This window comes from Petaurus breviceps, unplaced genomic scaffold (genome assembly GCF_028583685.1).
Source record: "Petaurus breviceps papuanus isolate PSGF00001 unplaced genomic scaffold, PetGlider_PUasm1.0 90977, whole genome shotgun sequence".
Classification (NCBI taxonomy): domain Eukaryota; kingdom Metazoa; phylum Chordata; class Mammalia; order Diprotodontia; family Petauridae; genus Petaurus; species Petaurus breviceps.
In genome coordinates, this window is record NW_027187391.1 from 31,353,284 (window position 1) to 31,365,955 (window position 12,672).

Consider the following 12,672-nt stretch of genomic DNA (forward strand, 5'->3'; position numbering starts at 1 on the left):
GACAATATATTTCTTCTCTCACTTTTAGGATGTAATAACTTAATCATAATCAGCCTTTTCAAGTTTCCAGAACTTGCTTGCCTTTCTAAGTTTTTCTTGTTTCTTTTGATTACATTTTAGAGATTTTACCCTCCATCTTCTAAAAAAATTACTTTGAAGTCATTGATTTTTATTAAACACCCTTTTACTTTTTTTTAGGATAGAGTTCATCCTTGCATGATAAGTTATTCTTAGATACAGGATTTTTTCTTTTAGCCTTTAGCATATTTTTTTTCATTTGTTCTTTCCTTTTTCATATTTTGTTGCATAATCTTGAGTGATTTTGCTTCTTTTTTTTTTTTTGGAGGGGGGGACAGTAGGGCAATTGGGGTTGTGACTTGCCCAAGGTCACACAGATAGTTTTTGTGTTAAGAGTCTGAGGCCAGATTTGAATTCAGGTCCTCCTGACTCCAGGGCCGGTGCTCTATCCACCTTGCCACCTAGCCACCCCATCTTGAGTGATTTTCAGTGAGATTCCTTGTTATGTGATCTGTATCTTCCTGGCTTCTTGTAGTTTTTTCTTTGACCTGGAAGCAATGGAGTTTGGCAGTCGTACTTCTGAGTATATTGTATTTGGTGATGACATAAATTTTTTCTGTATGGTTTCAGTAGTTCCTAAAAGTTCTTCTATGATTTGTTGTTTTTTTTATTATAAATTTTGAATTTTCTCCTTCCAGTCTTTCCCTCCTCTACCCATGAGTACAAAAGATAAACAAAACTGATTACTAATGAGATAGTCATACAAAACAAATTCCAATATTAGTCATGTCAAAAGAAAAAAAGGAAGGAAGGAAGGAAGGAAGGAAGGAAGAAAGGAAGGAAGGAAGGAAGGAAGGAAGATTCTCTAATTTACACTCTGAGTCCATCAGCTCTCTGTTTGTAGGTGGATAGCATGTTTCATCATGAATCCTTTGGAATTATGATTGGTCATGGTGTTGATCAGAGTTCCCAAGTCTTTCAAAGCTGATTATCTTTATAATAACTATCCCCTTCATTATCCCTTATAGTGCAATAATATTGCATCATATTCATAAAAAATCACTTGTTCAGACATTCCTCAATTGATGGGCGTCCCTTCAATTTCCAATTTTTTGCCCCTACAAAAAAGAGCTGTTATAAATATTGTTGTATATATGGGTCCTTTTCCTTTTCCATTGATCTCTTGCTGGTATAAACCTATTAACAGTATCTCTGGGTCAAGGGTATTCACAGTTTAATAGCTTTGAAAGTATAATTCCAATTTACTTTCCAAAATGGTTAGATTAGTTTGCAATTCTATCATCACTACATTAAAATACCTGTTTTCCCATAACCACTCCAGTATTTGCCATTTCCTTTTTTGTGAACTTATCCAATTTAAAGGGTATGAGGTGATACTCCAGAGTTGTTTTGATTTGCATTCCTCTAATTATTATTAATTTAGAACATTTTCATATTTGGCTATTGATAGTTTGGATTTCTTTATCTGAAAACTGTCTATTTATATCCTTTAATAATTTATTAATAGGGGAATTATTATTCTTATAAATTTGACTCAGTTCCCTACATATCTTAGAAATGAGACCTTTACGTGGAAGGAGGGGAACCAAGATGGAAGATTAGAGGAAGCACTATAACTGAGTTCTCCCTATATTCCCTTTCAGACAACTTTAAAATAATGCCTCAAATTGAATTCTGGAATGGCTTAACCAATAAAAGGTTTTTCTAGCCCAAGACAACTTAGAGAATAAGAAGGAAAAGTCTGTGACACTGGGGTGGGAGTTGGTATGGCAGCACCAGCTGTGAGCCTTGAAGGCCACTGTGACAACAGCTACAGTAGCTTTAGGAACTATGTCTAGAGATAGTCGGGGGATGGGAAAACTGGTCACAAAGATTATAGGGAAACTCTGTGCTAGTAGTGGGCACAGGACTGGGTGCTGTGTGGCAATTTTATTGTATATATTCAGTCCTGGGTTGCAGTTCCAAGGCAGAGAGAAGTGCTTACAATCGCAGTGGAATACAGGGGGTCTGGTCACAGTTCCAGTGAACAGAGGAGTCCTAGTGCTTTTGGCTCTAAGAGTGCAGGAACTCTACCTGGGGAAGGCCCAGAGCACAGACCAGGAAAGTAATGACTACACTACTCCCCAGATCACCACCTTGTAAACATTAAAAACTTACAAGCCTCCAGAAATAGCTGTGAAAACAGCAGTGCAGAAAAAAAGCCTGAAATTTGGGAGAATAATCCACCTTTCCCCCCAGGTGAACGGAGCCCAACTTTAACAAAAAATTCAAAATTAAGAAATAGACTAGAAAAATGAGGAAACAACAGCAGCAACAACAACAAAAACATTACCATAAAAAGCTGCTATGATGACAGGGAAGCTCAAGATAACAAACTCAGAAGAAGGTAATGATGTGAAAGCAGCTACAAGCAAAGCTCAAAGGAAAAAAAATAAATAAAGGTTAGATATAAACCCAATGAGAATTCCTAGAAGAGCTAAAGAAAGAGCAAAAAAAACCCCTTTTTTTTTTTTCAAAATCAGATAAGCATGGTAGAGACAAAACTGGGGGGAAATGAGATCAATGCAAGAAAATTATTAAAACTATATAGAAAATATAAACTATTTGAAAAAATTGATAAAGGAGTCATACCAAATTCCTTTTCGACAAATATGGTTTTGATACCTGAACCAGGGAGAGTAAAAACAGAGTAAGAAAACTATAGACTAATTCCCCTAATAAATATTGATGCAAAAATTTTAAATAAAATATTAGCAAGGAGATTACATAAATATATCAGTCACAAAGATCATACTTGTATAGGATTTATACTAGGAATTCAGAGCTAGTTCATTATTAGGAAAACTGTCAGTGTAATTGACTGTATCAATAAAAAAGCAACAAAAGAATGAAAATCACAGGATTATATCAATAAATGCAGAAAGTGCTTTTGACAAAATAAAACACCCATTCCTATTAAAAACACTAAAAAGCATAGGAATCAATGGAACCTTTCTTAAAATGGCAAGTAATATTTATTCAAAACTAAGAGCAAGGATTTATCTGTAATCCTTGATAAATTAGAATTAGATTAGATAAATTAGAAACCTTCCCATTAAGATTGGGGTGAAGCAAAATTGTCCACTATTATTCAGTAGTGTACTAGAAATGCCATCTATAACTATAAGAGAAGAAAAAGAAATTTGAAGGAATAATAGGCAATGAGGAAACAAACCAATTACTCTGTAGACAATATGATGGTATTCTTAGAGAACATTGGAGAATCAACTAAAAAAACTCCTTGAAACAATTAACAACTTTGTCAGAGTTACAGGATATAAAATAAACCTATAGATAAATAGATCATTAACATTTCTATATATTACTAACAAAACCCAACAGGAAAAGATAGAGAAATTCCATTTAAAATAACTGCAGACAATATAAAATACCTGCCATTCTACCTACAAGCAACTATATATGAGCACAATTACAAAACACTTTTCATGTTACAGATCTAAACAATTTCTTAGCTAGGTGGCTTAGTGGATAGAACACTAGATCTGTAGTCAGGAAGACCTGAGTTCAAATCCAACCTTAGATATTTACTAGCTGTATGACCCTGAGCAAATCATTGAATCTCTATTTTCCTTAATCCACTGGAGAAGGAAATGGCAAACCACTCTAGTATCTTTACCAAGAAAACCTTGTGGACAATATATGCCATGGAATCATGAAGAGTTGGACACAATTGAATGACTGAACAACAACATTATAAAAGAATGTTAATACTTGTATTGGTCTCACCCTTCAAACATAAAGAAAATGCAGTGAAATGCATGAAAAATATGCAGTGAAATGCCCATTCTTTTCTATGTAAAGTTTAGAGCAGCTAGATGGCACAGTGGATAAAGCCCTGGATTTAAGAGTCAGGAAGACCCGAGTTTAAATCTAGCTTCAGGCAGTTACTAGCTGTGTGACCCTGGGCAAGTCACTTAACTGTTTACCTCAGTTTCCTCATCTGTAAAATGAGCTGGAGAAGAAAATGCCAAATTACTCCAATATCTTTGCTAAAGAAACAAACAAACAAAAAAAAAAAAAACAAATGGGGTCACAAAGAGTTGGACCATGACAGAACAATTTGGAGAAAAATTATTGCTCATGGGTACATCAAGCCAATATAATAAAAATGACAATTCTCCATAAGTTAATTTACTTATTCAGTGCCACATCAATCAAACTACCAAAGAATTATTTTATATAGCTAGGAAAAATAACAAAATTCATCTGAAAGAACAAAATGTCAAGAAAATCAAAGTAATCTTTTGGAATTTTCCGGTTTTATTTTGTCAGATAGACTTCCAAGTATATTGTCTGCAGTTATGATAAATGGAATTTCTCTATCTTCAGGGGGTCAGCTTTAGGGGGGCAGGAACAAGGAGTTGAGGAAAAGGAAGGAGACTGGGATGAAACATGAAGAATTCTAGTGGAGAGGAGGAGAATGAAAAGTCTACTTTTAAAGTTTATGTTGTTTTAGAAGTAAGGCCTTTTAGTCATAAAAGATTTACAGAGTAGTAAGTATCTGCCACAAATTAAAATGTTTAATAGCTTCTGCATGTTAGCAGGTAGTTTTCCCCTAGTTGGAGACTCTAGGAAATTGTTTGGATGCTCTAAGCCAGTTTGGCTTTGATTTGGCTAGATCCTGGAACCAGAAACAGATTTGACTCTATGCCTGTGTTTTACCTCTGTTCACATCTGAGAGACAATGTAGTGTAGTAGGGGAAAGACTTGAATTGAAATTCAGTCTCTAATGCTTTACTTTGTGGTCGTATGCCAATTACTTAACTTCTTCATCTGTAGAATAAGGGAAATAATTCTTTTAGAAAAGCAAAAAAATTCAGAAGCAGACACAAATACATCAATTTTGCTACTACTATGTAAAGCAATGTATACTTTAAGAAAACTATAATATAGAAATCCATCTTACTTTAGAGGAAAGTAGGAGGGGAAGGGAGTAAGAGAAGGGGGGAAAGTGATAGAAGGAAGGGCAGATTGAGGGAGGGTGTAGTCAGAAGCAAAACACTTTTGAGGAAGGACAGAGTGAAAGGGGAGAGTATAGGATGGGGGCGGGGAATAGGATGGAAGAAAGTACAGTTAGCAATATTAATTGTGAAAAAAATGTTGAAGCAAGTTTCTCTAATAAAGGCCTCATTTTTCCTCATCATAGAAAATGGAATCAGCTTTATAAAGTAAGAGCCATTCCCCAGTTGGTAAATGATCAAAAGATATGATCAGTTTTCAGGTGGAGTAATCAAAGCTATCTATAACCATGTGAAAAAAATACTCTCACTAAAAATACTCTCACTATTGATTGGAGAAATGCAATTAAAACAATTCTGAGGTACTATCTCATACCTATTAGATTGGCTAATAGGACAGAAAAGGCAAATGACAAATGTTGAAGGGGATGTGGGAAAAATGGGACTTTAATGCACTATTGGTGGAGTTCTGAACTGATTCAACTATTCTGTAGAACAATTTGCAAAGAGCTATAAAACCATGCATATGCTTTGACCTAGCAATACTACTACCAGATCTGTATCCCAAAAAAGATAAAAAAAAAAACACAAAACAAAACAAAAAGAAAAGGACCTATATGTACGAAAATATTTATAGCAGCTCTTTTCTGGGGATAAAGAATTAGAAATTGAGGGGATGCCTGGCAATTGGGGAATGGCTGAACAAGTTGTGTTCTTTGATTATGGTGGAATACTATTGTACTATAAGAAATGATGATCAGGATGCTCTTAGAAAAACCTGGAAAGATGGGCTGATGCAAGTGGAATGTACTGTATACAAAGTAACAGCATATTGTAAGGTGATCAGTTGTGAGTGATTTAACTTTTCTCAGCACTACGATGATTCAAGACAACTCTGAAGGACTTATGATGAAAAATGCCATCCATCCCCAGACAAAGAATTGATGGTGTCTGAATACAGATTGTAGCACACTTTTTTTACTTTATTTTTCTTAAAGATTTTTTTGGTCTATGTTTTTTTTTTTTCACAGCATGACTATTGTGGATATATTTTGCATAACTACACATGTATAAACTTAAAAATAATATTTTAGGGTTTAATAAAAGAAAACTATAATAATATAAAAATAACAATAATAGATGGCATTTATATAGTACCTACCATGTTCTGGGCACTATGCTAAATGCTTTATAAATTATATCTCATTTGATCCTCACAACAGCCTTGTAAAATAGGTGCTATTATTACCCTTATTTTATAGTTGAGGAAACTGAGGTAGACAGAGGTTAAGTGACGTATCCAGGGTCAGACAGCTAGTAAATGTCTGAGGCTGGATTTTTTCCAAGTCTTCCTGGCTTGGATATGTAAGGATATGTCTTCCTGTGCTTGATATGTAACAAAATATCCTTTTTAGTTCTCTCTTCCATATTGAAATGTTCATATTTGTTGATAATAAATTTATGACAAAATAATTTTTTTGGAGGGGGAAGGTAAGGCAATTGGAGTTGTGACTCGCCCAAGGTTACAATAACAGCTAGTAAGTGTCAAGTGTCTGAGGCCAGATTTGAACTCAGGTCCTCCTGACTTCAGAGCCAGTTCACTATTCATTATGCTACCTAGCTGCCCCAATAAAATAATTTTTTTTTTTTGCTTTTTGGAGGGGGGAGGGCAGGGCAATTGGGGTTAAATAACTTACCCAAGGTCATACAGCTACTTAAGTGTTAAGTGTCTGAGGTCTAATTTGAACTCAGGTCCTCCTGACTCCAGGGCTGGTGCTCTATTCACTGTGCTAAATTATTTTAGTACATACTCCAACAAATTTGTTTTGAGGCTCAGCTGAGATAATATATGTTTTGCATCATATAGATGCCAGCTTTTATTTCTTTCCTTTTATATGCATTAAGTATAGCTATGGCAAAAATTAAGTTTGAATGACATGCCTTTCCCTTTAGGCTTGACAGTGACTGCTGTGAAGGATTCTGGGGAATGGAATTTGGAGGCTGGAGCATTAGTCCTTGCAGATGGAGGTCTTTGCTGTATTGATGAGTTTAACAGCCTCAAGGAGCATGATAGAACCAGTATCCATGAAGCAATGGAACAACAGACCATCAGTGTTGCTAAGGCTGGGTAAGATTTTCTTCTTAGAAGTCTATGATGGCTGATTTGTGGGTTTATTTTGCTTGATTATGCTAACTTATTACAAGGGAGAGTTGTTTTTAATTTGGGGGATGGGCAGATGGGAGTTTAGAGCTGCCAAAGAAAAGAAAGAAAAGGATGTCAATGAAGCGCCTTTTAAAATGCACATCAGAGGTCCAAAGGAAGTTCACATACAAGTGAGACTGCTTTGAAATTAACATGTTAAATTTGGTGGATAGATAAATAGAAAATGTATGCTAATATATGTGTATATATTAAACTACGCAACAAGATTCATAGTTTCATATGTATAAACAATGCCCTGCTTTTCTCTGTCCCTTCTGAACTTTCTTCTGCTCTCTTCTGTGTATTTTTGTAAAGTTTTATGGATGGCTCTTCTTTTTTCATCATTATCACTAACTACTCCCATAACTTCTCTCCTTGAAAAGCCTCCCAAAGTAACCAATATAGACAAACACAACAAATTGACAATTAGTCAATATTACTTATTACTCATTTTCAACTAAGAATATATATTTTATTCTGTATATCTAGTCCATCTCCTCAGTCCTCTGTAGTTCTAACTGATTATTGTGTTGATCAAAGTTCATAAAGGTCATTTTATTTTACTGTAGTCATTGTATAAATTGTTCTTGTTCTGCTTATTTCAATCTGCATCCCTTTGTGGAAATCTAGATTTCTCTGAGTCTACCCCTTTCATAACTTCTTAAAACATAATTATAACACATTACATTTATTATGTCATAATTTTTAAAATTCAGGTTTTTTTTAAATTTTTAATTCTGAGTTCTCCCTTCAGCCATTGAGAAGGCAAGAAAAACAGAAGTCTTTACAAATATATATATATATATATATATATATATATATATATATATATAGTCATACATAATTTCCTCTATTATCCTTGTCCAAACAAAAAGAAAAATATGTTTCAGTCTGTACTCTCTATCTGGGATCAGCTAACATGTTTCATGATGAGTCCTTTGGAATAGGGGTTGGTCATTGTATCAAAGTCAATTATCTATACAATACTGTTGTTATTGTATAAATTGCTTCCCTGGCTCTTAGCACTTTAGTGGGCATAGAAGTCTTCTCTCTTTTTCCTGAAACCATTCCCTCCATCATTTCTTACAACTCAATAGTATTCTATATTATTCATATACCATAATTTATTCAGCCATTCCCCAACTGATGAGTACCCATTTTGTTTCCAGTTGCTTGCTACAACAAAAAATGTAGCTATAAATATTTTTTTGCATTTGTGTCTGTTCCCTCTTCCATTCATCTCTTTGGGGTATATGTCTAATAGTATCCAGTATCACTTGGTCAGAGGATATTCCCGATTTAGTGACTTTGGGTGTATAATCAATCAATCAGCAAGTATCTATTAAGTACTTAATATGTTCTAGGCTCTATGCTAGGCATTGAAGATAAAAAGCAAACTAATCTGTACCATCAAAGAACTCATGTTGAAATTGGGGAGACAACATATGCACAGATAGATACATATCTGAGAATACCACAAGAAATGTAAGGTAACTAGAAGAGAAGGCAGAAGCACCTGGGGCATGAGGAAAGGCCTCCTACAGAATAGTTCCAAATGGCTTTCCAGAATAGACGGATCAGTTCATAGCTATTCCAACAGTGCACTAGTTAGCCTGTCCTCCCATGCCTCCTCTAATAACTGCCATTTCCCTCTTTCATCATCTTTGCCTATGTGCTGGGTATGAGACTTAATGAAAGTTTCACTGCTGTTATCATTGAGAGGCAGTGGAGTGGAGTGGATTAAGAACCATCTTTAGAGCAAGAAGCCCTGAGTTCATATCCTATTTCTGACACATCTTGGAACCTTTAATAGTCAGTCACTAAACCCCTCAATGTTCTAGGTAACTCTCTAGGAATCTAAGTAGCAGGTATATCCTGCATTGGTAGATGGAGTTTCCTTAGCCTGGAGTTACCTATACCAATTATATCACAGACAAAGTCCTTGTCCCTTTCTTATTCTTCTCTTAAGAGTAGTAATCTGATGTATTCATTTGGTTTTTGATAACTTATACTTTTTTATTTGAAAACAGTTTGTTCCTATCCCTTGACCACTTTTCCGCAAGGGAATGGCATTTAGTCTTATTATGTATTTTTATCAATTCCTTGTATATCTTGGATATCAAGTTTGTATCAGAGGAATTTGCTACTTCCCTTCATATTCTAATTGGTTTGTATATTGGGTGTTTTGTGCAAAACCTTTTCAATTTTGTGTAATCAGAATGGTTCATTTTATCTTTTCCAATCACTTCTGACCTTTGTTTATTTTAGAATTTTCCCCTTAGGTGGGGCTTGTTCTCATCTTACAGATCTAAGGAAGGCATATTCAATACAAGCCCATTCAGATTGCTTATGCTGCAGTACTATTGTTGTCCCCAAGTGTTACACGCCAGACACACAGTTTGTAAGGCTCTTATCTAGTAGATTCCAGAATGGAAAAAGGTCTTCAACCAATTCAATTCAGTGAGTGCTTACTGACTTCCTAGAGTCTTGTTGTGGTTATTGGTATCTTTAAAAAGTCTTTTAAGATGCATAAAAGAATAATATTCATTTCACCATTGTTATGATGAATTTTTATTTTAAAAATTATTATTGATTATATGATGAACTTTTAACAAGTCTCCATGGTGTACAAGTGCATTGTGGCATAGGAAGAAAAACAATGAGATCCAAGACCTATGGGACAAGTTTTGGTTTTGCTACTTATTGATTGTTTTGCTTTAGTTGAGTAACATAACCTTCTTAGCCAGTTTCCCTTCTCTAGCTACTTTACAAGTTACTACAAAGATTGAATGGGGTAATGTTGCATTGAAGTCCATACACAAATAAATGAATGGTAAGGCATTTATTAAGTACTTACTGAAAGGCAGGCACTGTGCTAAGCACTGGGGATACAAATAGACAAGAAAAACAGTCCCTGTCCACAAAGAAGACAACAGATAAAGGGGAATTAAAAAGGGGACAGGCACAGTGTGACTGGGGGGTGGGAGGAAGATGACAAGCATAGCAGCATCATTTGGTTATGGTCAAGAAATGATGAAAGGCCTGATTCCAGCCAAATTACAGCAAAAGTTCACCCAACAGAGCCCAGCATCCCAGAGCAGAGTCCATTGTTCACTGGGAAGAGAATGAGAAGGATGAGGGAGTGGGCTGGAGGCCAGGTGAAGTTTGAAGGTGGGCAGGAAGTACATGGAATATGTAAGTTAAAGGATGAGTGATAATGGATATTGTTGTTGTTCAGTCATGTCTGACTCTTTGTGACCCTGTATGGGGTTTTCTTGGCAAAGATACTGGAAGGGTTTACCATTTCCTTCTCCAGTGGACCCCAGGGTTACACAGCTAGTGAGTGTCTAAGGACAGATTTGAACTCAGGTCTTCCTGACTCTAGGCCCAATGTTCTATATCCACTGAGCCACCTAGCTGCCCAACAATGAATGAGTTATTCTTTTTCTTTTTTTAACCTCCTTTAAATATTACCTTATTCTGATTTTTCAAATTATTCAATAAATAAGTATAAGATGGGTCTGTCTGCCTTAATATTCCATTTTAACAACACTTAAGATCCTCTGGTGTCCTTCAAATTCACTAACAGTCACATTTATAAAAATGACGTTCTAGTCTGTTCTTAATGATAAAAGAGCTAATACTCCCCTTTGCCTGAGCAATGCCAACCACTTACTGACAAGCATCCAGTACTGCCTATGAGGCCTTTAATTTCTATTGGAATACAAGAACGTAAATCACAAATCTACAAGTTACTATTTCTTATCCTATTATAATTTAATTTTCATTAAAACCATAGAAATGGTAGGATCCGTATTCAGTTTCCTTCCACCTTGGTTTCTTAAGTTCTATAGTTAACAGTGTTTCCAATGTAGTCTAAAACATGGTCCATCAGTGAGAGCAGATATCTGTAACAAAAAGATAACAAAATTTCATAGAATTGTATTGCTAGAAGGGATCTTAGAATCCAACACCACCATTTCATAGCTAAATAAACTCAGATCCAGAAAGACTGCAACTTTCCCTGGATCACACAGCTAGTGAGCCAGGAAGCTGGAACTGGATCCCAGGCCTCTTGACTCTCAGTACTCTGATGGCTCTTTTTCTTTATGACTTTCAAATTAAATAAATCAGAGCTGTCACCATCACTAAGCAGCAGAATAAATAAAATATAGCTAATGAATGTCTCTTTAAAAGAAAAAAAGCTAAAATTCTTGCATTTAGTAAAAATCAACAAATGAATCTCTTTCTGAGCCATTCTGCCATAGGCAAGGGTGGGAAGAGTCCTTTGGGTTTTTCTTAGCTTGCCCCTTGTGTTTCCAATTTCAGATGTTTTTGAGGAAAGGGTGTACATTGTCCCCATTACAGGTGCACTTCAGCATATTTCTAAGAGATTGCTGAGAGGAAGGCTTCCTGAGCTAAGGAATAAATGAAAAAATCAGAGATTCTAGTTTGGAAAACGTAATTACAAGCCCATATAAGCCCTATCAGAGTATTGAATAGCATATCCCTATACAATAATCATGCACCACCAAAAGTATGAAACTGAAGATGTACAATTATGTACTTTGTTGTATACAAGAATATAACAATGCCCTCTCTTGAAAGTTCAGAGAGAAATAGCATCTCAGTAACTCCCAAATAATCCCGGAGGCATAGGCATAAAGAGGAGGCAAGCAGCTTTGGCTTCCAGCTCTGCTAGAGGTCTTTTTATTTTTTAACATTAACAATATTAAAGTGAGCCTTATCCAAAATTTTTGCCTGAAGAATCAGAAATTAAAAACTGCTAGGATAATTTTCTGAACTTCATTTGCTGTAGTTTCACACAACATAAGAGAGTAGCATCAGGATAGTGGACCTTGACGTTCATCATACCTGTCCACCCCCACACTTTTTTTCCCCACTTCACTCTTAATCTGTCTAATGCAGTGAGTGAGCAGGGGAACATGTATCCTCATCCTCTCTCCAAGATGGAAAGTTCACAATTCACTCATTTTTCATTCATTCATTCATTCATTTAATTAACAAACATTTATCAAGAGGCTACTGTGTACAATGCTTTGTTCCAAAACTTGGAGATAAAAAATGTAGAAAGGTTCCCTGCCTTCATGTAACTTGAAATATGGTAGAGTATAAGACACAAAGATAATGATAATATACAATATTACATTTTAAATGCCTTTGAGAGCTGTAAAACAAAGTGCTTTGAGAGGTCCAAGGGGGAAGGTCATTACTAACCTAGGGATCAAGGAAAAATTTATGAAAGGAATGACATTTTAGTTGGATTTTTTAAAAATAGTAACTTAACAAATCAAAAGGGGAAAGGAGTTTAATTTAGGCTTAGGGAACAGTGTGAGCAAAAGCATAGAGATGGGAGAGTATAGTTTTGTTCTCAAGTCAAAGAGTAATTCG

At 35.4% G+C, this 12,672-nt stretch overlaps 1 protein-coding gene across 3 annotated transcripts in view; it reads left to right on the top strand.

Annotated features, from left to right (window-relative positions):
- Window positions 1-12,672, top strand: part of MCM9 (minichromosome maintenance 9 homologous recombination repair factor) — a 182,399-nt gene that overhangs the window by 118,953 nt on the left and 50,774 nt on the right. For all 3 annotated transcript variants that reach the window (XM_069076958.1, XM_069076960.1, XM_069076959.1), the window contains exon 8: window positions 7,011-7,185. In XM_069076958.1, the coding sequence (XP_068933059.1) occupies window positions 7,011-7,185 (175 nt within the window). The remainder of the gene's footprint in view (window positions 1-7,010; window positions 7,186-12,672) is intronic.